The sequence below is a fragment of the Furipterus horrens genome, unplaced genomic scaffold, assembly GCF_987537825.1.
Source record: "Furipterus horrens unplaced genomic scaffold, mFurHor1.1.pri manual_scaffold_17, whole genome shotgun sequence".
Lineage (NCBI taxonomy): Eukaryota > Metazoa > Chordata > Mammalia > Chiroptera > Furipteridae > Furipterus > Furipterus horrens.
In genome coordinates, this window is record NW_028327187.1 from 64,889,357 (window position 1) to 64,913,734 (window position 24,378).

A 24,378-nucleotide genomic window follows, 5' to 3' on the forward strand; every position below is an offset into this window, starting at 1 on the left:
CTGGAAGTTTCTGCTTCCTCCCCAACCCCTATTGGTTTGCACAGTCAGAAGCAATGAGGCTTGATTTTCCCTTGTGCTGGGACAGTGAGCTGTGAACTCTGGTCAGGAGCTGGGAGTGCTCCCCAGGTGTCCCTCCTGAATTTTTAAAACGTGTAACTGTGCTTTCTGCCGGCCTCCATCTGCTGTCACTGCTGTCACCACCACACCGCGTCCTCTCCAGCTGGGCTCTGCCCCTCCTACCTGTCTGGATGAGTATTTCTTCTTTATATCTTTGTTTGTTGGCCTTCTATGCAGTTTTATTTCCTGAAACTTCTGGTTGTTTCTCGTTTTGAGGTAGTTGTATTCTTTGTTAGTTGTGGAGGGAGTCTACATTGTTCATAAGTCTTCTAAACTTCCCCTCATCCTTCTCCTAAAACTATATTGAAAATATACTTACATGATGCTGCAGTGTGTCTTGTCTATTGTATATTACCAGAGTGATGAACTAAACAACCCAGCAGATCACTCATGTTTTTCAACTCTAACTCAAGCGACAGGTTTTCTTCTTATTGGCAATCTGAATTGTTGCTTAAATATTTGCTCAAGGATTTTGTTTTTATAATTGTATTTTTCCATTACCATTTAGCCCCCTTGTAACCACCTGCAACCACCACACTGTTGTTTATGTCCATGAATCCTTTTCCTTTTTTACTAAATCACTCCACCCCCTAACTTGCCCCCCATACCTGTCAGCCTGCTCTCCATCTATGAGTCTGTCTCATTTGCTTATTAGTCCAGTTTGTTCATTAGATTCCAATATAAGTGAGATCATATGGTATTTCTATTTCTCTGACATAGCATGATGTTCTCCCAGTTCATTCATGCTGTCACAAAGGGTTAAATTTTCTTTTTTTTTTCTCAAGAATTTTGAGTGAGAATATCAAATTTTAGTTCCAGACATCAGGTTGCAATGCTTTCCATAAAAATCTTGTATTGCAAATGTATTTCACCATTCCTAATTTTCAACATTGAAAAAGATCATGTGGACTGACTTTAAGGAGACAACCCATACATCATACAGAGTTTTTTCATATGAACCTGCCGAGATCAGAACACAGTGGGTGAATGAATGAATGTTTAAAAAAAAAAAGACAGCAGGAAGAGGAAGATGCATCCTCCCTCTCCCTAACACAGGCATGCTGTATCTTATTCTTGGCAACCCCATTTGGAGTTTCAGGCCCAGAGTGAGAATATGTTCATGTATTACCTACCATACATTATCCAGGAACAAAGTCATGGACCTTATGCTCCTACCTAAAGAAATATTACACCCACCTTGCACAGTGGCACTGAGAATTATCAGCATGGGTAAAGGAGCACATAAATAGCCAGCTGCAGGAAAATGTTCTTTTCCAGAAAGAGGCAAGAATGTGCAGAGGAACACCAGGTTTTCTTGCACAAATTGCTGTAGAATGAGTATTTATTAGACATGAACTCGATTTTCATATAAAAAACAAAATAAATGAAGTAGTAAAGCAGTGTGGATATTACAAAGGAAAAAGTTTCAGAACACATTTAAGCAAGTCTGTCTTTAAAGTGTATGAAAATTTTAATGTGAGGTAAAAGTCCTTGCATCTGAAAGAAGGTTTTCAGCCACCCCACCTCTTTTTTGCCTCTTGGTGTTTATACAAATGGCTTAGCAAACTCAGCAAACTTATCAACAGATCTTGTACTCAGGAGAAGCCAGAATGGCCTAATCCCTCCGTGTCAGGGAGAGCATTGTGACAGACAGCAAGACTATGTAATACACATTTGTATTGGATTGTTCTTGGCAAGAAAGGAGAGAGTGAAATGCAGTGAAGGCATCTGGTTGAGTCATTGGAATAAGCCCATCTAAACTACCAAGACAATCAGGTAATTCAATTTCATTTCTTTTTAATAAAACTCTCCCTAATCATGGCTTCTTTTATCCCTATTATATTTGTATATTCATGGAACAGTTAATATTTTAGTAATCATGAATGCTCTAGTGCATATATCAAAACAACTACTACTGTTTGCCAGTCTTGATACAGCACATGAATTCTAATGTTAGTCTCCTTTTTTTAAACAAAATGAAGTTCTGTGTTCTCTGCCAAGGGTTGTTTACAAATTATTGCTTTCTTCAACACCACCACACACTGCAACAACATTGAAAAAGATCATGCATTTTTAAGGATTGCAATTGTCATAAAAACATTAGCTCTGTTGCTATGACCAGCCAGGTTTAATATACATGCCTTCCTGATTTTATTTCTAAATCTTTCACCAAAAATGATTTTCTGGGCTCTACATGACCAGGCATGACAATAATTCAGCCAAATGTAATTTACAATGGAAAGAGGTCTTATTTCTTTATGTAGGCTTGATCATCCCTATTTTAAAACCTTGATGTTGGTATTATAATATGTCCAGCAAAAAGGGAAAAGATTATATCAATTGTGTAAAAGCCAAACAATTTAAGATTTTTACACCTATTAGCTTAATTTATGATAGCAATTTGTGAAAGGAGAGCTTAAACTGGAAACCATGACAACACTGAATAAACTGTCAACCTTTAGGCCCAGCAGGCCATTTGTGATGTTAATTTCCCAGAGAAGACAAATTGTGCTTCCTGCTCTTCCTGCTCCACCTCTCAGAATTTTCCCTTCTAGCTCCACTTATTCAAGGGGAATGGCCTGCATATATGCATTAGCCTGAATTAGGCAGGACCAGTGGCAAATCAACCACCATTTGCACTTATTTTAGGAAAAGCAAGAAAGAATTAATGAATTATGTCTATGCTTTAAAAGGAAAAGCTGGACTGGTACTTTAAAGTGATCTTAGTTAATCAACCTGTCTATAGTAGGCTTACCAAAGAGAAATTTCTCTGAGAATAGCTTTAACAAAAACCAAATAATTTTAAATTGGTATAGAAATAGTTTGCAAGCATGAATATCTCGAAGGTGTTAAGTGGCTTCTTCTCAGAAATAGTTTAAGCATTTAACTGAAACTTTTTTTTATTGTCATGAGTATTTTACTTAAGAAGAGTTTTATATGTATGAGGTTTGAGAGCGGGTGGAATAGTTTTTGAGTCTTTTTCTGTATATAGCTTTAAAGGTTACCATCACCACAAAAAGGGTGTATAAAACTGATTTTGCTATGTATGTTACAGAAGGGGGTTGTCCAAAAACCCCCAGAGCTTGCGGCTGAGGGATGGGGAGAAGGAAGCAGCTTTCAGGATGCCTTCACATGCCTGAGGCTAGGGGCTAGTGTCTTTGTTATGCAAATGGTTAATGCATCCAAGGCCCAGGAAGATGGGAGGGGTTTTGGACCGGGGGATGGTATGGAAAAAGGACACAGAGCCTGAGTGTGATTCTGTGAATGGTCAGAACTGGGGACCATGCCGATTTAAAAATAAGTGGCAGACATTTTAATGGGACTGACCATGCGGTTTTGAAAAGGAAGGTTCTCCATACGGTTTAGGTGAAGGGGTTCTCCATGCAGATTAGAAAGGAGGGTATGCTATGCGGCTTGGAAAAGAGAGGTACACCATGCGGCTTGGAAAAGAGAGGTACACCATGCTGCTTTGAATAGGAGAGAAAACCTTGCGGCTTGGAGTAGGGGGAATACCTTTGTGGTTTTGGAAAGGAAAGTCTGGGAATCTACGTGGTTCTGGATTAAAAGCTGGTGAGCCCCTTAACACAGACAAGACTTTCCCCAATCAGAATTGAATGATTGGCAGCTACCGGTAAAGCTGAACTGTGTCTAGGAAGTAGGGAAAGAGTTTCTCTAACTTTTCTAAAACTAGCCTGGTTTGGTAGGGGGAGGAAGAAATATGTGTTTGTGGGTGTTTTAAGGAACATAAGACTTAACGGGAGAAATCTGCAAATAATCTAAATCTATATAACTGTTAAATAAACAATTCTTTTTCTTTTCCCTAAACTCTAGTATTGAGAGTTATAATTCTGGTGGCAGGCAATTGGGCCCCTAACAAAACAGCCTGTGGGTGCTAGGTTTCAATTGGAGCAGCCCAGAGGTTCTGTAACATGTATATATACTGTACATAAATTGCATTTGATGGTTCCTCATTAGTGGTATTAGCTACTTAAGAACTTTGAAGGTCTAACACATGTAATATTTGGTAAAGCATAATTAGAACTTAGCATTGAGGTGCAGCTAGTCAGGGTGAGTTGCATAACTATACTGATGGTTGTAGCTGTATCCATTCATTCACTTGTACTACTACTATGTACTATTCTACCATATGAATATAAATAATTTTATTTATATTCTCATTTTGAACATTTCCTTATATGTTTCTATTAAGGGATCATCGTTACTGATACTATTACAGATAATGTCACTGTGGACATTCTTTTACTATAGTAAAATACACATAAAATAAAATTTACCATCCTAAGTATACAGTTAAGTGGCATTAAGTACATTCACATTGTTGTACAACCATCATCACTGTACATCTCAAGAACTTTTTCATCACCCCATACTAAAACTGTACACATTAAACAGTAACTCTCTTTCCCCTACAAGCCACACACCCCACCCCCAGGCCCTGATGACCACTACTCTATTTTCATTTTTTATAAATTTGACTAGTATAGGTAACTCATATAAGTAGGATCATACAATATTTGTCCTTCTATGTCTGGTTTATTTCACTTAGCATAATGTCTTCAAGATTCATAAGCGATTTATAAATATTTTCACCCATCCTGTGGGTTGCCTTTTTACTCTGTTGATAGTGTTCTTTGATGCTGTTACCATTCTTATACATGTCTCCAAAGTCCTTATGTAAAAATAATTTCCTGGAGAATATAAGAGGAGTGGTATTTCTGGATATTATATATTCAACATTTCTATATAGGACCAAATTATCTTCCAAGATAGAGGTACCAAGCCACATTTTCACCAGCAGTTCCCTTTGATACATATTCTTACTCATACCTGATTTATCAGATGTTTAAAAATTCTGCCAATCTCATGGTTATGAAATGATATCTGATTATGGTTTAATTTAATTTAATTGTAGGTCGCAATGTAAAATGGTACAGACACTTTGGAAAACAGTAACTTTTAAAATTAAACCTATACTTTCCATATGACTCAGCCATCCCACTCCTAGATATTCATCCAAGATAAAATTTATGTCTTATACATGAATATTAATAGTAGCATTATTTGTAACAGCCAAAAACTATTGATAAAAAAATCTAATAGTTCATCAACTGATGAATGGAAACAAATATTATAAAGCAATAAAAACAAACTACTGATATATACCACATTTTGCTAAGTGAGCATCACACCAAACACGAAGTAACGTGTAAGACAGCATTACTGGATGATTCCATTCATATGAAGTTCCAATAAAGTGAAACTATGCTAACAGAAAGCAAATGGGTAGTTTCCTAGAGCTGAGAGTGGGAACTGATTGCAAAGGATCATGAGGAAACTATACAGGTTGATGGTAATGGCCCATATCTTGATTGTGGCAAAGGCTACACAACTGTATACAAGTAACAAAATTAATCAAACTGTATCCCTAAAAATGAGTAAATTTGATTATGTCAGTTATACTTTCATAAAGTCACTTCTAAAGATTACAGGTTAATTTGAAATCTCTCTTGGTCATGAACATGGTTTACTTATGAAATAATGACCACACAACAAAGTCCTAAGGAGGTGCTTTCAGACATTGATGACTACCCTGGCTTTCATGTTGACTTCATGATGTCTGAAATTTGGAAACACAAAGGAATTTAAATGGACCAGACTCTGATTGATGAAAAATGCTTGGTATTTTGCTTCCATCTCTCTCTCCAAATGCTTTTCCACTTTCCTCAGCACAGGCTTCCAAGTAAAATATTCTGTTATAAGATACGTATCTAGCTATTTCTTTCTCTAAACAGTCAGCATCTGAACAGCTTATATTTCCTTGTAGCAAGTTGCTTTGTTCCTAGAGTGATACCTCATACAGAGCACTATATAATGACTTTGTTCATTCTTATTTTCCTGTAAAATAATATGACATCCTCTTACTAAAGGAATTTTTTTTGCCCAATCAGTAAATCAGGAAGAGACCAAACATACAATAGTCACACAATAGTACCATTATCTTACTGTTTTTGAATAGGTGCTAATTTCATCCAAAATTAAAAAAATAATAGCATTTAATTATAGTAGGAAGTAGGTAGGAACTTATGAGAAGTAGTTTTAAAGATACTTTATTGTAGCATAAAAAGGGAAGACAATATTCTGAGAATGCAGATAGTAAAAAAAAAAAAAAATCTTTTAAAACAGAAAAAAAAGGTAAGGCTTTGTGTTTGTCCCCATGACAGCAGTCAGAAAAATAAAAATCTAGGCGACTATTTTGAGGGGCAGAAGTAAGATACAGGTCAATGGGGCTAGCATTGTGCTTTTTCCTTTCTAAAAAAGTGGGACAGCTTTACAGTATGGACTATCATGGAACAGGGTGTGTTATCATCTTACGGTTCATTAACCAGCATTTATATATCAACGTAGATCAGGTTTTGAGTGTGCTACTATATAAAAGCCATGCCCCCCCCACCCCCACCCCAACCACCGCCTCATTGCCTCACTTCCACTATTTACCTCCTTGTCTCTCATTTCTGAATTACAATATTCTGTATTTAGCAGCCAGCTCATAAAGCCCTCAAGGACTAGAGATACATGTTTTATTTCTCTTTATATCTGCAAAGTATCTAGCACAGGGTTCCACAGAAAATAAGTGCTCAATAAATGTGGCCAACTTGCTGCCCAATTACTAACTAAAAACTATTTATATGTACAGTTGATCCTTGAACAACGTGGGTTTGATCTGTGCGGGTCCACTTAGATGCAGGTTTTTTTCAATAAATACAGTTGGCCCTAAATGCAGTTTTCGTGGTTTTGATATGTAGCTTTCGATATGCAGTTTTTGATAATATAATTTTTGATATGTGATTGATAGAATCTGTGGATGCTAAGGGCTGACTTTAGAGCCAAAAGGTATACATGAATTCCCTACTGTTCAAGTATCTGTGCCACCAACCCCCATATTGTTCAAGAGTCAATTGTACATAAATAGTTCTTAGATTTCCTGAAATTATCACAGAGATAACTTGATGTTCACATTTTTATTTGAATATTAACTGCTGCTTTATAGAACCCCTTCTATAGTTATCAGCACTCCTTCTTAAAGTTATGCCAGGCCTTCATTAGTATAGCTTCCTTTGATAGGAAAATCAGTTTGGAAGATGATCAGTCACATTCGGTCACAGTAACCACAGTTTTTGAACAACAGTCTCATACAGGGTCAAAATCCTCTTCAAAAAGGTATTTCATAGAGTAAAAAGGCATTTGTTTTCAAACTTACTAATTATATTTACTAAATGCTGTTCATGTGTTCATGTTGTCAACTTTCCCCCACTGTGAGAATTGAAAAATCAGTCATAAATTTAAACTCAGAAAATGACTACAGCAATTCACAGAATACTAAGCCAGCTGGGTTCATTTTAATCCTTTATGGAAACATTCTTTGTGGCAAACCAAACCAGGGAAGACCTACAACTATTCCCATAAATAATCTTTTTTTTTTTTTTTTTGTCTGCTTCAGTGCTGAAGTTGTTTATTGACACCACTGATAGCTGGGGAACTCATCAAGGGGAAAAAAAAGTTTTTTTGTAATCTAGAGAATTGTTCATCTTTCCTAGCCATACTATCAAACAGAAGTTAACTTTATCCATTGTTTAGTCACAGTGATGTCAACAAGTACAGTTATGGCACAGTATTAAGTTGATTGTGTTTTTTATATCAGTATGAGAATAATTTTTTAAATGGAAGAAAATACATACGTATTCACCCTTTGTGTTTCCTTGAAATGTATTTATATTTAATGAGCCATAAACCAATCCCTCGCTACAGTTTTATATACAAATATGTATTGTTGGATTTTTCTTAATTATGACAGTCAGAAGATAAGGAATATAATTTACCAACTCTAACTTCACTTTTTAAATGCTTTTCACAAGTTTGTCCATTTATGTATAAGAAATATTTAATTCAATCCTTCTCTCTGATCATCCAATTCTGAAAATCATTCCTGATTACATCTCACTGTTTCATTCTCTTTCTCTCTTATTTTGTCTCTCAGTCTCTGCATTTTCCTCTTTCTCTCTCTCTCTCTCTCTCTTTACACACACACATACAAAGAACACTTTTTCACTTGGTCTAGCTTTCAATTGCTTCTCCTTGGTGTGCTCCTTTATGTAAAGCTTTCAAAAACTGGAATGTATTTTATATCAAAAAGACCATGTGTTTGCACAGGGGAGGACAATGATGAGGCATAGCTAGTTTATCGGCAGCCGTCCGTCTCGAGAGACGATGGTGTAGCTTCTTAAGAGTGTATCTGCACCGCCGAGAATGGCTGTGCAGTCCGACTTGGGAGTGACACGGTATCTGTCTCCTCCCGTGTTGGATCGACATCTTACGATGACGCTGGAGTGTCCTCTCCAGTGAAGCTGAAGCTACAGAGCCTGGGCAGGGTGATATGGAGGGTCTGCTGTTGCCCATGCAGCAGACCCACCCTCTCTTCGCAGCTGAAGGGTCCAAGGGAAAGACGGAGTCAATACAGCTTGGCTTCAGGTGCGCCCCAGGAGTTGCTGGTGTTGACTACAACGTCAAACCGCCTTAGGGACTCCGGCTCTGGATTTTCTGTCGGGGTTTACTCCCTTAGCCTTTCCCCTCAAGAGGTATGCTGCAAGGCAGCGGAGGTTTTTTGGAGTCAGAGTTTTCCTTCTCTGATGTGCCCTGACTGGAAGATCGAATCAACGACACTTAGCTCGCAGGCCGACGCTCAATCCACTGAGCCAAACCAGCCAGGGCTGGCATAGCTAGTACACAAGGCAAAATACATACTCCTCACAGTTAGCTATCTAGGTGTATGAGAAGCTCATTTAACTGTAACACAGAGTTAATACCAGGGATAGCAGCATAGGCTTCATTTACGGTATTAAAAATCACAGTAAAGGGCATGGGGTTTGTGTGTGTGTCTGTTTAGAGGACAGAATATTTTCAAATATATAAGTAAATAGAAAAAAGATATTGAGAGAAAATAAAAACAATATCTCTGAAACAGTCAGTATTAAGAAGGAATGCTAATCAAGTCTGCATTAGACAAATTACATTTAGAAACTACTGTTCTCCAGAGAATTTAATAAACTGAAAATTGTGGGGGGGCATATAATGAAGTTTTCACACAACCTATAGTGTTGTAAATGTGATAATATCTAAACAGATGTAATAAAATTCTGAGAAAGCAAACAGTGTTGCATTTAGAGTATTGATTAATTTACACCAATGAATGTAAATTAATGAATATTTCAACTTAGTGGAGACATCTGTATTTTTAGAGACAAGTAGGAGAGCAGAGGTGTGAGTTTATTTCTTTTAACTAGAACTCAAGTTTTCAAAAAATATGATTTTTTTATAGACATACTCTTCCTAACTATATTAATTTAAAAAGTACATCTACAAAACTGGTTAATTTCTATTCTCAACATGATCATATAGTTTTACCCCTGCTGGCACATGAGTTTGCCTTTTCTCCCATCTCAATTCCATAATGTGGGCTCCAGAGAATGAGAAAGATATAATGCATCTCCACATTAACATAAATCTAGAAATCGGTATCACCATTTGGAAAAATTGAGAGAACTACCTCAGAAGAAAGCACTTCTAAAGACAAAAGCACACAGTACCTTCATTGAGTTTTCTTTCTACTTAAGGAGTCAATCTGTAATGCAGACCACTATAGTATAGAGACAGATAGAAGAGTGTCCTTCATCTTAGTAGTAGAAAAAGAGCTGAGTTTCTAACTGAAGGACAAAGCACATGGCAGTGTGTTCACGGAATTACAAAATCAGGGAGCCATGACCATAAGTTGCCAGCTTTTAGAGGGCTGCACTTTTAAAGAAGGGGGAAAAAATCAGAAGAAGCATCTGTTTTGTTCGTATATTAAATGACATGAAGGGCACTGAAGGTGAGAGTTTTGGATTAGATTTCCAAGCTGGTTTCCAAGCATCTTGACTACTAGAGAAAGGAGATGACTGAGGCAATCTTTTAGTACTAACATGCACTGATTTAAAATATGTGCTCTAGGATATATAACAATAACATATGGGAATTAAAAGTTATTATGGGGAATTATTTCTTTAAAAAATTAATTTAGTGTCCTATAGATTTTAAAACTTCCAGACTTATTGAATTAATATTAATGCTTACTGTTTGAAATTTACAAATTTTGGTATATGGATTTACATGAAGAATTATGGGAAACAATGACTCCATGACACAAAATAGAAACCGGACCTAAAATGTCACCACTGGAATAGTACCACTATGGAACAACATTCATCTTTAAAACTCAAGAAACTATTCAGTGGTTCTCAATGATGAGAGCCCATTAAACACAATACAACAGAACCCAATGGTCATAAAAAAAAGGCCAACCATCAAATAAGCTGGACAAAGATAACCATTTAAAATTAAGAATGATATCCTGTCCTTATATCATCCTAGGGTGCTTAGTTATTGCAGAGATAAAAAATGGTGAATGTTCTTGCTTCAATGTAATATAATGAGGCACAAACAAACTCTTTACTTGAAAGGTTTTTGTCTACTGGTCATGAATTATGAACAAATGGGACTGTATATCACTATATTTTATGATGCCATTGTAAAATGTAAAGTACAACGAATGAGCTCCTGTGCATTTTGTTGTAGAATGGGACCTTATATAACTGATTAAAATCAGTAAATCAGAGATTATCTACTGAAAACTCTCCTGTAAATAGCCCTACAGGGAGAAAAAAGAAAGCTTGGAAAGAGGACCTAACATTTTATTCAACCCATACTTGGTAGTCTAATCTCCCCTTACACAGAATTTTTCCAAGACAAACTATATCCCACAAAGCATTTTTCTTCTCAGCCAATTATCAACCATATCACCCCCAAATTTAAAAAAAAAAAAAGCTAAACACTGATAGGAAAAACATATTTCAGCGAACCAAAAGAGACTGTCTAATTCTAAAAATAGATTGAGCCACTGAAATAATTTGAGTCACAGGAAAAGCTGGATTCCAACCCTGCTGTTGACACTGAGTGGTCTTGGGTAAGCCATTTCTCTGGGGAGCAAATCTTTATTTGTAAAATATTGAGAACAGTAGCCAAACTTGTCTACACAAAACATATATACTCTGGGAACCTATGCATACAAAGCCAACTGATAGCTCTATAATTATTCATATTATCAGGTGGTTTAGTATTTTAAAAATATAGGCTCTACTATCTGGATACACTAAATATATATTTTTTGGGGGGGGGAACTTAGTATTAATATGCTTACATTTATTTCCAATTAATATGAATTTTAAAAAGAGAGAAATTCCTCCTTTTACAAGTTACCAGAGTCAGGAAAACCCATATGTAATTTTTTCCATTTTCAGAACAGTGCAAATGACAGGGCTGGTTCTGTAATGCTTCCTAGAACTGAGCTACTAGAGTCGAACCTTCCATTATAGTGAACTGGGAGGCATTTTGCTGCAAGGATTTGGACACCAAAAACCTAGAGTTAAACCTGAATTTGAACATTTACTAGCTTTTCAATCTTGAAAAATCACATATACCTCATTGGGCTTTAGTTTTATAATTTTCCAAATGGGGTTAATGATAATTAAACTCCATGAATTACAAGGAAAGCACTTCATAAACTGTAAAGACACACCAACCAAATGCATGGACTATTGACTAGGATTTACTGATCTTTGCTAGGGTGACTTTTAGTATATCCTATAGTGGTTATTTTCTAAAATATGTATGGTTTTAAATTAATAGTCTCATATTTATTTCTCAACCAATATTTGAGGATAAATTGCTGGTTCAATTTTATAGCATGTAATACATTCTTATGTTTTTACAAATAAACCATAGCAAAGTATTACAATTACATATTCAGTAGTTTTGCTGATAAAAAAAAAAACTTTTATATCTGTTCAATACTAAATTTTCTCATTTAAAAAATTAACACTTCTTCAAACATTCACAACAAATCCTTTAATTAATCAAACTGCTGGGCTTTCATTCAATGGTAATTTATTGAAGACATCACATACAATCAACACTAGGGATATAATGTAGAATAAAATAAGCATCTAAATTCAAGATTTCTGAGTCTTGGAAGAGAAAGAGAAATGAAGTAATAATAGTAAAGTGTGGACAGTTCTATTGGGTTGGACAAAAAGTTCATTTTTTTTCCATTTGATGGCTCTAGTAGCTCTTTGCTTTAGCTCCATTTGAAGCAATTTTGTTAGATTGTATTGTGACAGATGTCATATCAAAACTTATCAAAATTGGTGAATTTTTGTGTAGCCACTTTAATACTGAAGATGGAAGAATATACATAACATTTTCAGCATATTATGGTTTATTACTTCAAGAAAGGTAAAAACTCAAAAAAAAGAGACTTATGCCATGTAGGGAGAAGGTGCTGTGACTGATGGAATGTGTCAAAAGTGGTATGTGAAGTTTCATGCTGGAGATTTCTCGCTGGATGATTCTCCACGGTTGGGTAGACCAGTTGAAGTTGATAGTGATCAAATCGAGACATTAGATTGAGAACAATCAATGTTATACTTTGCAGGAGATAGCCAAAATACTCAAAATATTCAAATCAATAATTTTATTGGTGAAAATGAAAAACAAATCTTTTATGGAAAAAACAATACAGACTTTTTGCTCAACCCTATGTAATAATTGTCCTCATGATGTGCACTGGGAAGCAAAGAGCAAAAGGGCAAAAGCTAGATGAAGAAGAGTAGCAAAGGACATTATAAAAATGCAAAAGGCAAGCTGTTTTAGTTACACGTTTAAGAGAAAAGGAAATGGAGTGTAATTAGGAGGCCAAGGACCTAACTCTAGGTTTATAACTAAAATGACCAACTATCCTGGTTTTCCTGGAACTGTCCCAATTTTGGCAGTGAAAGTTCCACCACTCAGAAAAGCCCTCAGTCTTGAACCAGCCAGGACAATTATAAGGTTACATAAGGTCATAAGGTTAGGGCCTAATTGATTAGTGTCCTTATAAGAAAGAAATCTATATATCCATCTCTCCCCCTCCCCCTTCTCTCTCTCAGAAAAAGGGCAATGCGATAACTTGGTGAGAAGGCATCTGTCTACAAGCCATGAAGTGAGCCCTCACAGAAAACCATCTAGGCCAGCACCTTGATCTTGAATTTCCAGTCTCCAAAACCGATAAAGTTCTGTTGTTTAAGCCAACAGCTTGTGGTATTGTTATGGCAAACTGAGCTGACAAATATATTAACCGAAGTATTTCGCTCTTCTGAGCATCAGATTTCTCATCTGCAGAAAGAAGCTAGACTAGATATCATCTGATATTAAGAGTCTAAGTTGGTATGAACAAAATCCACATCATTTCAACTAAAAATGATTATGCATTCTGAAATGTTTAGAGTGCTTAGATATGACTTTTTTCCTTAGGTGTTTTGTACATTTTTTCTTGGATTACATATTTGCAAATTTTGCTTCCATTGACAACAGTCATTCTCCTTATAAATCATATCATCTGGAACATAATCTTCTATTTAACAATGAAAATAACCTATTTCATCTTCCTTCTTACAACTTCCATGAGGGAGATAGATGCTCTCCTTTGTATGCTGGGGTGATGTCTGTAATATTCTGTCACAAACACCATGTAATGGCCTCCAGGAAATGAGGCCTTTATATGTTACATGTAAATGATGAATATTAGAAATAAGTAGCATAATTACATTATCATAATACTCCTAATGACCTAAATATATCTAAAATTTCTTTACAGTAAACTTAAATGTTTCCTTCAGGTTCTTTGTATGACATATTTCACTTCTGTACCAAAGTACATCATCATCCTATTGTATAATAATCTGTTATGTCTCTCTGTCCAACTAGAATGACTAGAAAGTCATAGCAAAGGTGAAAGAGATATTAACTCAAGGCAAAAAAAGAAAGGTTTTGACCCTCATAAGTTATGAAATGGGCTGTGAATGATTTTCATATATACAGCTATGGAGGCAAGATATACAAACTAGTATATAAATAACTGTTTTCACAACCTGCCTAATAATGTTATAATTTGTTTTCAGTATACACTCAATATTCCAGGCAGTGTGGTATTCTCATTCATCATCAAACACATGATTATTTCTAGTTGTGTACCATCATTACAAAGAACTATCAGCATTTAATATTGTAATATTTTCTTTGTAATTATTTATTTTTAGAGAGAGGGGAAGGAAGGGAGAAAGTGAAGGAGAGAAACATCAATGTGAGAGAGAAACATCTATAAGTTGCCTCTTGTATGCTCCCCAGCAGGAAACCAAACCTGCAACCCAGGCATGTGACCTGACTGAGGATCAAACCAGCAACTTTTTGCTATACAGGACAATGTCCAATCAACTGAGGCACACCAGTCAGGGCATATTATAATTTTTCAGAGAACTCTGACAAAGATCACTTTATTTGAATCTGAAAAAAACCCTATCAGAATAAACAAGGGTCACTGTATTTCATCATTTATAGATGAGAAAACTGAGGCTCAGAAAAAGGAAGTGACTTAGCCTCGAACACTTGGCTAGTGATTAACAAAACAGAGGCAAAAATGTAGGTTCTGAGCTGTGTTCTGCTGTATCATAAGGGTATGTCTTCTTCCCTTCATCTAACCAAATTCAACCTATTATTCAAGATTCTTCTGTTCCAATTTACCTTACTGCCCATCCTCGTCTCCATTATGAAAAAAAAAAGTTCCCTTCTCTGAAATCCTGCTAATCTCAATGTAATTTCAATGCCCATTAATTTTTGTATTCATTGACAGTGTATCTTGTGATGTTACATAATATACTCTTTACATATTTTGTGGCTACTCAACAGCACCACAAGCTTCTTGAGGTTTCTGTATATCTTCTATATTGCAGGTATTCCCCTGGTGTACCAACTATCTCTTTTGTTTTGCCTTTGTTTGAGCCTGCCTTATATCCCTTTACCTGCCCCTGAACTTTCATATTCCTACCTTTGTTAACAGCCGATAGTCTTGGTAGCACTCACTGTCCATTAAGGTTAAAGGCAACCCACTGGAAAGACTTTCCAATAGTTCCTGCTTTCTGTAATTTCAAAGTTTCCATAGTTGCTGCTCTTTTAAAGGCCAAGTTCTTCACCCTTTCCTCAGTTTCTGGCTAAGCTATCTCATTCCCTCCCAATAAATTCCATTTTTTGCTTACATCAGGCAGAGTCACTTCTTGTTGCTTACAAAGATCCTTATCTGAGGTGCCCACAAAGGTTAGTGCCTAGGGAGTGCTGAGTACTTTTAAATGTTCTGTTTTTATGCAGATTATGTATGTTCTTATATCGTTGGCGGCGGCAGCCGTCCGTCTCGAGAGACGATGGTGTAGCTTCTTAAGAGTCTATCTGCACCACCGAGAATGGTTGTGCAGTCCGACTCGGGAGTGACACGGTATCTGTCTCCTCCCGTGTTGAATAAACATCTTGCGATGACGCTGGAGTGTCCTCTCCAGTGAAGCTGAAGCTACAGAGCCTGGGCAGGGTGATATGGAGGGTCTGCTGTTGCCCATGCAGCAGACCCCCCCTCTCTTCGCAGCTGAAGGGTCCAAGGGAAAGACGGAGTCAATACAGCTTGGTTTCAGGTGCGCCGCAGGAGTTGCCGGTGTTGACTACAACGTCAAACTGCCTTAGGGACTCCGGCTCCGGATTTTCTGTCGGGGTTTACTCCCTTAGCCTTTCCCCTGAAGAGGTATACCGCAAGGCAGCGGAGGTTTTTTGGAGTCAGAGTTTTCCTTCTCTGATATATATATATATATATATATATATATATATATATATCAGAGATGTTCTTATATACTCAATACATAAACAATAAATGACCTTGTGGTGCAACATTGCAATTGGTTGGAATTTTCATAACCAATAGGAAATCGCAGGACAAGCTAACACTAGGAATTCATCTACATGGAAATGGTTTCCATTATAGTTCAGCACCCTGGTTTGGTGACTTAATGCTTAAAATTAACAAAAGAATTCTGTGGGGAGGGTAGTTGTTATAGTAATGATATTCTTTAGTGGTATTTTACATATAGGTTAACCCATCTGTTTTCCTTTTCTTCTCAAATATTATAGAAACCAACTGTGACCATCTGAATTTTTAATATTACTTTACTACAAGATACATCTATTTAATAAGTTTAACTGCTTATACAATGGTTCCTTTTTAACTAGGTGAATATTTTAACATGTTCTATAGTTTCTTGTGAAAAACATTGGATTGCAGTTTTAAATTCACTGAGAAAGAAAATTATCATTAGAGATAATTTAGGTGGCTAAATAGTATCATATTTGAAAATAATCAGTGTGCTACAAAGAAAGTCCCCTGTTCTTTTTTAAGAAAAAAAAAATCAAGTAATCTTTTATAATCTAACTGGAATTTAGCAGAAATTCTAGCTAATCATACATCAATAATTAGTTAATTCACTTTTGAACAGATTACACACCAAGCTAACCATTTCTGTGTACTTCAGTAAACTTCTGTAATTTTAAACATTTACATCTACTCAAAATCCAGGAACATCTTTTTAATCCTAGACATTATGGGGATATCATGCATACATACGATATCTTTCTTTCTTAATGACAAGTATTTCCCTGAAGATAAAAATGCTACTGAAAAATGGGGGTTGGGTGAGAGATTTTAAAATATTCACCTCTTTCTCTTTTAGATGAACTATTACTACATGTAAGTACTTCCCACAAGATTATTTTTTATTTTATTTGAAGTTGGCAAAAATCTTTGTGCTGAATCCTTTGAGTATACCTCTAGTGATAGATATCAGTTCAGCACCATGTAGAAGAAATTTTATTTGACAGGTAGGTGATAGGAAGAAGCCTCTCTCCAAAAATATAAGATGTAACTGTAAAATCCTTCTTTAAGATTAATATAATCATTTGTTCCTATGTATAAATGATTTATTAATTATTGGTTCAAAAAAACTGTTCATGTAGTTAACTTGAGTAGTCTGAAATTAAGACACTTAAAAAGGTACATGTTTTTTCACATTAGGAGAGTTTGTTTTAAAAGTCATATTATATGAATTAAATGTGAAATAGTTTATAGTACAAATTTCTAATGATATTTCTTTTAATTCATAATATTTTTATAGTTATCAACCAAGAACACTGTAAGATTCACTCATTGTATATATAGCATATACTCTAAAGTAGCACCTTGGTAAGAGATGACTTTATTAGTATTGAATATATGGTATTCAATTCAATGAAAAAGTCTTAAATATTTAGTTTTGTCCTACAAATCTGGCTGTGATTTATTGCAGTTTATTAGAAGCATTGTCTTCTTTTCCCTAGCATTAACAAATAATTTTGCATGTCCCCTAATGTCACAAGAAGAGGAGTAAAAAAATTTTTGACAAACATTAGCATTCTGCATGTCTTTCTTTCTCTCTTTCCTTATATCCCTCAAAAATAAATCAAGAACAAACAGATATACTTTTATTATCTATCTCATTATCTACACACGCTATTCTTTAGGTCTCAGTTGGAACTACTAGAAGCAAGTCCTTTTTGATACATATAATACACATCTAGTTAATGCATGAATAGAAAATAAGTTTACATCCATTCCTAGATCTGGGATTCTTATAATATACTTCAAGAACTAACCAAATTTCTGCAAAAAAAGGTGAAATAATGGTGAGATGTCAAAAATAGACTGCTTGTTTTCAGATTTATTTTTGTCTCTAGCTTTTTTCCAGACTTTCACCTCAGTCTTTTCAGTTTTCTCTCTGTAACAGACATCTTTTCTGAATAAGGTGGTTTGTTCTGGCTTAGAAACGGACAAATACAATCGCTTTTGCATCTGTTTCTTTGATTACTTTTTACAAGAATTGAAATTTCAGAAATACTATGAAATTGTCCAATCCAAAAAATAAGACAATTACCACTTGATATTTTTTTTAAATTTTAGAAATGCACTAGATACATAGTATAAGTTTAGTAACACAACACTGTTCAACAATATTATTTTCTTAGAGTAGAATAAACAAAGCAGAGTCAAAAAGAAATTTCTGGCTATTCATTAAATTTCACTCCTCAAATACATTTTGGAGTCATAAAATAAGTACAAAGAGATTGAAATACAAGACTGCAGCTACTTTTAAAAGCAAACTTTCTTGTTCTAAAAATTCAAGTAATATTTGGTCAGAAAGAGTTTAGCACCATACTACAAAATAATCTGCAGTCACTGAGATATATTGCAATTGAAAAATTATTTGTTTTGAGATATAACTAACATATCATAAAATTCACCCTTTTTAAAGCATACTTTTTTTTGGAATTGTGTGCTATTGCTATTCAGAATGGCCCCCTCATAGAAGAAATTATTGTTGTAAATCATCATTATAAAATGTTATCTTACCTTACAAAGAAAGTTGATCTTAAAACCCAAAGACTGGGCATTTCTTGAGCCTGAGTTCATGTAGTTTCCAACCAAAAGAACTAACTCTAAAAGTCTGTTAAAGCTTTCACTTTTCTTCAGTTCTTCACAGGCAAGAGTTACTGCTATGATGCTTGGTTTGATGTTGTTTACATGTTCATCAAATGTGAGTTTGAAAAGAATGCTATTGAGACGAGGTCGCAGCATTTTCACTGAGCTCATCTGTAAGATAAGAAATATTCTATAAGAATACATTCAAAGCCTGTTATTTCTCTCTCTAGTGGTAATAATTTTATATACAATACTGTAAAATTTCTGCATAAAATTAATTCTCTCTGGGTTTCAAAAATATTCTTTTTGCTTGGTTGGCATTACAAAAAAAATATTTGTTTAAAACTTGAATAAACAACTGTTCAGTTTTAAACTAATTAAATCATCCTTTTAGCATTAAGATAATGTTATTGAAGCTAAACAGTTGCTATATGTTAACTGCATAATCATTAGTCATCAATAGCATTTAAACCAAAAATCTGTCACTGAGGTGAACTATGAACATTTACAAATATGAAATTTAGTTGAGTGAATGGTTGGGTCACAGATAAAAGATGTACATAATGACAGAAAATGTAAGTGGAACCATATTTCTTTTAAAACTTATGTATTAGTATGCTGATTGAAATCAGAGGACAAGCTCTGATTGAGCATTTAATAATGTTTAAACCTATGACTTCTATTCATAAAATATATTAAATATTGATATACGCTCTAAAGAATTTCACCTATTTAACAGAACGTTGATGTTAAATTTTTAGGTTATGGTAAAATCACATGAACTTACTTTTCAGTACATTATGCAAGAATTCTCTATTGGTTTTCTTCAAAACATTCCAACTTAGGTTTTAATTATTTGTTTCATAGTACTGGTGCACATTCTCTATTCCTTTTGGTATAGCTCCTATGATTATAAGATTTTTACTCTTTAATTTCCTCTAACTCCAAGTCATTTAACTAGTTTTCACTCACCAAATGAATTCTGGGAGATAGATGAGGGGAAAGTAGACACATGAACATACACGAGCACACACACAATGAAAATAAATTATTAACAATCCTAGTTATATGTATTTTCTGCACATGTAGCTTAGTTTCTTGACTACAAATGCAGGCACAGATTAGGCACAAAGATATCTGTAGATAACAGGAAAAGAATATACAACATAAAAAAAGTCCTTAAACCACAAAGTGCTCTTCAAAAGCATCAAATGAGCTGTTGAATAGATCATATTTGCTCTAATACTTCTGTAATAAGTTGAAATAAATTTGCCTTATAACCATGGTGTCTGCCTCTCCAAAGATTAACCTTTGTTTTCTGCTAACCCCCTTACATGCTTTCATGATTTTATAGAAAGATGTATCAAAGGATGCTGGGAATGTCCACCAGTTACTATATTTGTGTAGGTCTTATCACTTATCACTAGCTTTTTTACATGATCAGAGTAATATTATATAAATTATCCTACTGTTTCTTTAGGGGTCACATGTTAGGTATAAGACACACCACCTTCTAAAAAAACTTGCCAATATAACCTAAAACTCATAACTCAGTCACTTGAAATCTATAGCTACTGATAAAACCAGCAGATTAATCAAGGTGGATAAAGAGAAATTAAGTGCTGAAGATGTTTATTGAAGGAACAGAAAACTTGAAACTCTTATGACTATGATGTTTAATGGAGGCTTCATGGTAGAGGAATACAAATGAATAAAATAAACAGAGACAGAGAAGGAGAGAGAAAGTGAGAGGGGGCGATGAGAGAGAGACAGAGACAGAGAAAGAGAGACAGGGAGAGAAGGGAGAGGGGTAGAGAGAGAGAAAAACTTGGGCCAAAGGAAGATGCAGAGAGAAAGAATGGTTGTGAGAAAAGGTTTATAAGTTAAGAATATATGAGTTATACAAGGTCTGTCAAGAAGGTATCCAGTCATGTAATATGAAAAAGAGACATTTATTGAAGAAGATATGATAAAAGCAACAGTGTACTAGGACAATGATGCCTCAGTCCCCTTTAAAGTAGGCCCCTTGGGACCTCACACATTTCTCCCAATCACCATCATCTGCCCTGTCATATTTTCCTGAATCTTATTGATAATCTGAAACCTCTTCAGTTTCAGAGGCAGTTTTAGTTTGGAGGAAAAGCCAGAAGTCACAGGGCACCAAATCTGGGCTGTAGTGGGGCTGAGTCACCTGTGTAATTTGATGTTTTGCCAAAAAACTGCATGAGATGTGATGCATGAGCGGACATGTTTTCTTCTGAATCATCTGAATAATTTTTGCAGAGGAATTTTTATCCTTAACACAAAAGTTGATGCAGATGCACTGCCCTACTAGCTCATTTTGAATGCAAGGGCAACACAGTACAGATGCTCATTCCATGGCATCTACTGCCCCCAATGACTAGTACAGCCAAGTTGTCATTGTTCACGCATGTGCATTCCAGTCCACTGTCCTTGGCTTCCAGGCTAAATTGATGTTGTACAAACCATTCTCATTATATTAACAATGGCTGGACTTTTTCCAGACAGACCTCATATACCAAGGGGCAGAATTCGGACCAAAGTATACCTGAAGAGTCCATGCAAAGGCCACAAAATTGGTAGGTAACCACATCAAAGCCTGAGTTTCTATGACCATGTGAATTTCCTTATGTATGTTTGCATGGGAATTTCTCTAAGTTTTTCAAATTTTTCTGCCTTCATTTATGCCTCTACTACTGTCTCCAAATCCCTCCCCACTTTACTTTTCCTTTCTTTTCATTAGTAACTGGCCATCATTAGATTAGAAGCATGTTTTCTGTCATTTTCAGTGTCCCTGATGGTTAAAAAGACAGAGCTAATTTTACCATGTGCAAGTCACCATGTATATGCCCTCCTGGACAGGCTTTATGTGCTTGGAGAGACCCAATTCACCAGGATGGCCTTGGTCCCTGATCAACAAAGAATTTAAACCCGAGGCTTATATAGATTTTTAGTCTTAACTTCAGTTCTAATGCCACTTGTCTTCATTTATATTTTTATCCTTTAGGAGCTCTGAATTTCAATCATTGGCCTACAAACCCAGAAAGCATAGATTTGATTTTTTTTTAAATCCTCACTCGAGGACATTTTTTCATTGTTTTTAGACAGAGAGGAAGGGAGAGCGTGAAACATCAGTGCAAGAGAGACACATTGACAGGCTGCTTCCCGTACACAACCAGATTGGGGGATCGAATTTGCAACCTAGATATGTGCCCTGACCAGGAATTGAACCTGCAACCTTTCGATTACAGAAGATGCTCCAACCAACTGAGCCACATCAGCCAGGATTTAATTTTTTTTAATATCACCTATATATGAAATAATGTGACTAAGAATACACTTTAATAATAATGGTAACAAAAATAATAACAGGGATTGACATTTATGGAGTACTTTGTGCCAAGCATAGTATTATATATTTATATATGTTACACACACACACACACACACAGAGAGAGAGAGAGAGAGCACTTGTTACTGAAAACAACACTAGCAAAAGATTATTAGCATTAGTTTCATTCTGAAGATTAGGAAAAGATGGTACAAAAATACTAACTAACTTACACAATGTGAGATTGCATGTTGAAGACCTGGACATTTCAACTCAGGCATTTAGGTCACAGAACCCAGACTCTCAACCACTACACCACACTGTCTCTTGAGTCATATTGGGAGGCGTATATAGGAGTAATTGAAACAGAGATTAGTAGCAGGGATACCATTACTAAATCTTCAAAATTGCCTGTGAAACAGGTAATGAGGTAGGATGTTGACAGGAAGAAAAAGGAATCAATGGATATAGGAGACAGAATTAAGAAGATTCAGTGAGACTTAGTAACTGCCCAATTATGTGAGGATAAAGTCAAAGATGGCTCCAAGGTTTTAAGTCTCTTGTTGGTAACAATGAATGCAGAAGTAGGTGCTGATTTGGTGTGGTTTATTGTTTGCTTGGTTGTCTTGTATCAGAAAATGAGGGTAAATGGATTTGCTTCCCCTGGTTGGCTGCTGTAATAAGCTATTCAGAGAATAAGGCAGTGGGGACAGGTAGGGTGCAACTCAGTAGTTAACACAATCAAATAACTGAGTCTAGATGAGTAAACAGACCACAATGATGTCAGACAACGTTAAAATCTTGCCTTCTAAGCGCTGAGAGTCTAATGAAGTATGAAAAATTTTAAAAACACACAAACACTATGATAATGGTATTAAGAACTACAGGTTAGTAATTTATTATGATAAATATAATAGACATACTTTGGGTTAACAATCCAAATCATGCTCCCTTCTTTGAAATCGCCTCCATCTATCTTTTCTGTAAAAGGGGGAAGCCTAACTGACCATGTTTATCTCATCTGACCCCTGACTCAGGTTTGTAGCAGCAGGTTGGATCAAGATTACACACATATTCAAGTGAGAAACATCATATAGGCTGGCTGAGCCAATCAGATTCTTCTTTGAGCTGAGAATATGAAATTGGTACACAGAGACCCTCAGTTGAATCGGGGTGGGCAGAGGACCAGTTACAGGCATGCCTCGTTTTCTGCAGCTTCATTTTATTGTGCTTCACAAGATGTTTCATTTTAAATAACTGTATTTTAAAAAGTGAAACATATTCTATAAGCCCCTTATTATATTTCACTCTTAAAATTGAATTCTGTAACAGGAAAACTGGCATAGATTACAAAATATTAATTATGAGTATAGTTTTCTAGTTTCTTAATTAAACCTCTTCATAAACTCCAAGGCCTCTCTTTATTTAAAAGTTAAAAATAATTTTGTTTTCTCAATATAAAAACAATTAATATTTATCTATTCATTGTAGAAAAATTGGTAATTGCAAAAAGATTAAAATTAAACTTGTTCATAATTCTACCAACTAGACATAACTATTATATACCTTCAGAAATAGTATACACACAGAGGCAACTGTGCACACTATTTCTTTTTAATTCACAAAAATGTTTTTGTAATTGAGGTGAAATTCACATAACAAAATTAGTCATTTTAAAGTGAACAATTTAAGGACATCTAGTTCCAAAACATTTCCATCAGCACATAAACAGAGCCGGTATCTATTAAATAGTCATTTCCCATTCACTCCTCCCCCAGGGCCTGTCAACCACTGATTTATTTTCTGACTCTATTCTATTCTGAATTTTCATATAAATGGAATCACACAATACGCAACCTTTCATCCCTGGTTTCTTTCATGGAGCATACTTTTCTTGAGATTCCTTTGTGTTATACTATGTATCAGTACTTTATTTCTCATTCTGACTGAATAATATTCTATTGGGTTTATATATTGTATATATTATTAAAGAGCATAATTCAACCAAAAAATGACTGAATCTGGTAACTTTCACATAATCTGACCATGTGAAACTAACCTACCTAATTTTTCTGGTTTTCTATTTCCTCATCTGTAACAGAGGGGAAATTCCTGATGAGCAGTCTTGTTTTGATGATTAAAGAGAAGTCAAATAATTGATCCATAAATATTATGTCCTCTAGAGTTGTAGAAAGTTGGAATAAAGGGGACTAGATCTGCAAATAAAAATGTTACTTGTTACCAACTTACTTTTATTAGCATTTAAGTGAACTTGGTTCGCCTTCTTCTCAGACAGCAAATAGTGCACTTTACAACTAACACAGATACTACTAGCTCCCCATTACTACACTTCCAAATCTTGGAGTCATATTCAAGTCATGGT

At 35.3% G+C, this 24,378-nt stretch overlaps 1 protein-coding gene across 2 annotated transcripts in view; it reads right to left on the reverse strand.

Moving 5' to 3' along the window:
• The window catches only part of DIAPH2 (diaphanous related formin 2), a 1,048,823-nt gene that overhangs the window by 506,614 nt on the left and 517,831 nt on the right, over positions 1-24,378 (reverse strand). For both annotated transcript variants that reach the window (XM_090264504.1, XM_090264503.1), the window contains one exon: positions 18,575-18,814. In XM_090264504.1, coding sequence (XP_090120630.1) covers positions 18,575-18,814 — 240 coding nt within the window. The remainder of the gene's footprint in view (positions 1-18,574; positions 18,815-24,378) is intronic.